Here is a 4851-nt window from a genome sequence, read left to right as displayed (position 1 = left end):
ATTACAGTCATCTTTTGTGTTTGGCTACCTATTAATTTTGTGTTTAAATGGCACATATGAGATGTGGTTAGAGTGTTCAAATGGAGCAAACTTAAGATAGAGTGTCTAAGTGAAAAGTGTAGACAACTTTAAGGGGCTGTCAATATATTCTGCCTAGTTCTTTTATTAAATAAATTGTATGCTTTACTATGTGGTGAGTAACCCATGAAAACTTTCTCATCACTTCTGTCATCAAACTTACCTAGAGCTTCTTTGACATTATTATGCACAAAACATTTACACCCAAAAGCTCTTAGGTGAGTGGTGCTGGGCTTTCTTCCTCGAAGTAACACATAAGGAGTCTTCTCAAGAATGGGTTTGACCATTCACCTGTTTAACAAGTAGCAAGCAGTATTGACTGCCTCAGCCCAAAATCTTTTAGGCAGTCCACTGTAATCAACATAGTCCTGCCCATATCTTCTAGAGATCTATTCTTTCTTTCTGCAAAACTATTTTGTTGTGGAGTTCTGGGTGCAGAGAAGTTATGATCAATACCATGAATGCTACCGAATTCAAGAAATTTAGAGTTTTCAAACTCAGTCCCATGGTCTGTTCTTATACTTGATACAACACTCCGTAGTTTCTGTTGAATTATTATGAAAAACATACAAAATACATCAAAAGTTTCATCCTTAGGTGCTAGAAACAATGACCATATGTACCTAGAGAAGTCATCAACAATTACAAACACATAATTCTTTCCTCCCCTGCTCTTAACTCTCATTGGTCTACGTAGGTCCATGTGAAGAAGTTCCAGGGGTTTGGAAGTACTGACAACTTTCTTATATTTAATTGCTAACCTTACATGTTTACCGCTGACACAGACATCACAGACTTTGTCTGATGTGAACTCAATTTTTGGTAGCCCAAGGACCAGGTCCTTTGCTGTCAGCTTGTTGAGTTGAGACAGACTAGCATGTCCCAGTCTTTTATGCCACAATAGTGGATCATCTTCCACTATACTTAGACATGTATGCTCACTCTGAGGAAGAGACATAATAGATATCTTGTAGACATTGTTAAGTCTCTTGCCTTTCAGAACAATTTCATCAGTATCCAGCTTAGTACAATACATATTTGTGGAATTAAATTTTACCTCATTACCTTTATCACACATTTGAGAAATGCTAAGAAGATTATGCTTGAGTCCCACTACATAGTACATATCTTCTATAGCATGAGAGAGTGACTTACCAACTTTACTAATACCTGTTATTTGTCCTTTCTTCCCATTTTCAAATGACACACTCCCTCCTTGGAAGGTTGCCAGTGAGAGGAATTTGTTTTACCTGTCATATATCTTGAGTATCCACTATTTAGATACCAGTCTTGATTGCTTCCTCTCACTTTAGCCTGCAACAAAAATCACAAGTTAGTCTTGGGAACCCAGACAGGCTTGGGTCACTTTTTGTTGGAAAAAGGATGAATTAAATCTTTTCTTACCAAGAAAGGAAGAGTGTTAAGTGTCCTTTTTTTTATTGACCTTAATCCACTTAGTTTGAACAGGGGGATTGATTGTAGATTTTTCTTCCTTCTCCATATGTTTAAGTAACCTAAAGATATTTTTGAACTGAGCATGAATTAAGGCAGGTCAAGTATCTCTGAAGTGTCCCACCTTCCCATAGTGAGTGCACATCTTATTATCAGAAATTCCTATATGCTTAGGATCAATCTTAAGTATAGGTTTCTTATATCCAATTCCTGATTTATTAGTGCTGCAATATTCATTCAACCAATTCAATGCATCAGAGGATCTATGCCACTTGCTTAGCCTAGATAGTTCATACTTTGTCTTTTCAAGGTTCTCTTACAGTACTTTATTCCTACATTCAGCATTATACAAACTATTTTTGAGCTCTTTTAGTTCTTTTTCAAGATTGTTTTGCAGATCACTCATTATTCCCTTAGCATTAGTAGCAGATAGATGCTCATTATGAGAAGTGAGCTCAAGGACTTGGTCCTTAAGATTTTTTTACCTGTCCTTCAAGATCAGATTTGTTAGATTCAAGCCTTTTAAGCTTAACACATGAAAGGTTGTTTACTAACTGATCATTTTCAGCACTTAACATATCCATCTCACTCATCATGGTACTTATTATGGCCATTAACTATTTTTAGACATAGCATGAATATTTTCTTTCAAATTAGAGATACTTACCTGAATTGCTTCATCTTCAGTCTCTGAGTCGCTCATAGCCATCATTCCTATGACTTCCTCTTCTGTCTGGCTTTCTTCAATTTCCATTAGGGCAACCTAAATGTTTTTATTACCAAAATCAACCTCTAAAATCCTCCATATATCATGAGCAGAGATGCAAGAGGACACCTTATAGAGAACACTCCTTGGTAGACCTCTATAGAGCAGATCCTATGCCTTAGCATTTTGCTGGATCATGACGATCCTCAGCATCATATTCCTCCTCTCTCTTAATACTCTTGTTTCCATCACTGTCTACCCTGGTGGGTATAATTGGTTCATGATTGACAGTTATCCATAGATCAAAATCAGTAGCATGAAGGAACACTTCCATATGCATCTTCCATTCATCATAGTAGTGTCCATCAAAAGGATGGGGTCTTCCAATGTGCATTCCTAGATGTACATGAGGGTTCAGCTTCAACAACCTCATGTGAATCGATCACAATATAAAGACTAATAGCCTCATCCTCCTTCTCCTCCTCTTTATCACTTCCATTGTCTTCATATGCTGCTAGAAAGGCTTGTTTCATGGCCTCAGTGAACCCCTTGCCTAGGATTTTGCCTTTGTTTAGGCCTCACTCTTTCATCTTTTCCCTTTTTCTCTTTTTAGGTCTTTCTTTCTTCCACTTAATTTCTCACATTGGACAGTCTTTAACCATGTGGTCCAGTTTGTTGCACTTGTAATACCCATCGTATGAAGACTTGTCAATCTGCTTAGGTTTGCCATTATTTTCTCTCTTAGATGCATTCTTGGAGCTCTTCATGAACCTTTTGAACTTAGCGAATATTGCTAGGTCCAGTTCATCATTGTCAGACTCATCTTCTTCGGACGCCTTAAGAACCAAGGCCTTATCCCTCTTTGGTTTCTCCTTGCATAGTTCCAACTTTTTCAGTGAGTTTTTAAGTTTCCAATCAACTCGTCCAATGAAATCTTATCCAACTCCTTTTCTTCCTAAATGGATGTGACTTTTGATTCCATGAAGCAGGAAGAATCCTTAGAACCTTGCTAACCAGTTCTTCAAAAGTGAATACCTTTCTCGATGACTTCAGTTCATTTGTTATTATAGTGAACCTATTCATCATCTCCTGAATAGGTTCAGACTCCTTCATAGAGAAGAGCTCATAGTTCCTTATGAGTAACTCAATTCTTGATATCTTCATTTGATTTGTTCTTTCATGAGTAGTTTGAAGTGCATCCCAGATCTCCTTTGCATTGGAGCATGCAGATATCCTGTTGTACTTATAAAGATCAAGTCCACAGATGAGGATTTTCTTGGTCTTTGCATTCTTTTCCATCATTCTGATGTCAGCTGCTACAAATTCAGAGGGGTCTTTGGGAACATTTTCATTTTGCCCATTTTGTTTGGTGGGAGTTAGTGGTCCTCGGTTCACTATTGTCCATAGTTCATAGTCCTCAACCGTTAGAAAATTCTTCATTCTTGCCTTCCACCAACTGTTGTGTTTTTTGCTGAATAGAGGTGTTCTTGTAGTTAGCTGTCCTTCGTTAATTTCAGGTGGAACACTCATTTTCTTCCAAGATCTCTCTAGGTGTTAAATACGTTTGAGAGAACCTGCTTTGATACCAATTGTTAATTTGAGTACCTTCCTAAATTACTAAAGAACTTGGTTCTTTGCCTTAATCCTTACGCGTAAATGAAATAAACAGTTAAAAACAAGAACAGTAATTTTTATGTGAAAAATCACTCGGCTCAAAGGTGGAAAAATCATGACCTACCACGTAGGATTTTAATTTCAATTTCACTAGAACAAACGAGCTAAATATACTGATTACAAGACCTGTAAATCAATACCCACACACTTCTCCTTCTTCAACTACTTGAATGAATTACAAGTTACTTTAACTTGTACACTCAAACAATTACTCCAACTAACAAGTTTTGAATGATATCTTGATTACAACTCAATTTCTTAATACACTTTAACTAACAGACTCAAAAAGGATACTGACTTTCAGTACACACTGATGCTCAACTTGAGTGTTGAACTGAAAATGTTGTATGTCATTTTTCAGTTGATGTGCAAAAAGATAGTCTTCTCAGTCCATAGGGAAAGTTTTTAACTTCCTAGTACTCCGAGATATTTGGGAGTCCTACACACAGTCAACTTCTTATTTGACAGCAATCTTGAAGTTTCAAGAACTCCATGAATCTTGTGACTCTTGTCTATCACTATGCGGGCAAATATTCTTGGGCAACAATCTTATCGCATCAAGAGTCCTTCCAGCAATATCGGACCATAGTAACTTTGTGTAAAAATTATTACCTTGTAAGAACCTTCAGCAACTACTTTGAAAACCTGGTTCTTAGCACACGTTCACTAGACACACTCGTTAATTATCAAAAACTCAATTCTCAATAATCTTTTACTTGTCTTTACTGCCACGTGTTAACTCGACGAATGTCTACCCGTCATTTATTAATTTTAACCCATACAACATGCAATTACGAATAATCATTAGGAAATTAAACTAAGCTGATTTAACCAAGCAATTGTGCAAGTAATCCATTGAGGAACTACTTCGATAAATATAAGATTTAGTGTATTGTTCTGGAGACTCGCCTAAGGAAGCTAAATTTAAGCTCTTCATCTAT

The 4851-nt window shown here is 36.8% G+C and overlaps 1 protein-coding gene across 1 annotated transcript; it reads right to left on the bottom strand.

The window, feature by feature from the left end:
* Positions 1-2874: 2874 nt before the first annotated feature.
* LOC138908945 (uncharacterized) lies at positions 2875-3766 on the bottom strand. The gene is made up of 2 exons (XM_070199745.1): positions 3242-3766; positions 2875-3123 (listed from the first exon to the last, which is right to left on the bottom strand). Exons 1-2 carry the CDS (start codon positions 3764-3766, stop codon positions 2875-2877), a joined length of 774 nt encoding a protein of 257 aa, XP_070055846.1.
* Between the last annotated feature and the right edge of the window lie 1085 nt (positions 3767-4851).

Source organism: Nicotiana tomentosiformis, chromosome 1, assembly GCF_000390325.3.
Source record: "Nicotiana tomentosiformis chromosome 1, ASM39032v3, whole genome shotgun sequence".
Taxonomy (NCBI): Eukaryota; Viridiplantae; Streptophyta; class Magnoliopsida; order Solanales; family Solanaceae; genus Nicotiana; species Nicotiana tomentosiformis.
This window is presented reverse-complemented; position numbering and strand designations above follow the sequence as displayed.

Coding starts and splice junctions, on each gene's coding strand:
- LOC138908945 (XM_070199745.1), bottom strand. CDS start 3,766: ATGAGTGTTCCACCTGAAATTAACGAAGGACAGCTAACTACAAGAACA. Junction 3,124..3,241: donor TTGAAGAACTGGTTAGCAAG/GTTCTAAGGATT, acceptor TCACTGAAAAAG/TTGGAACTATGCAAGGAGAA.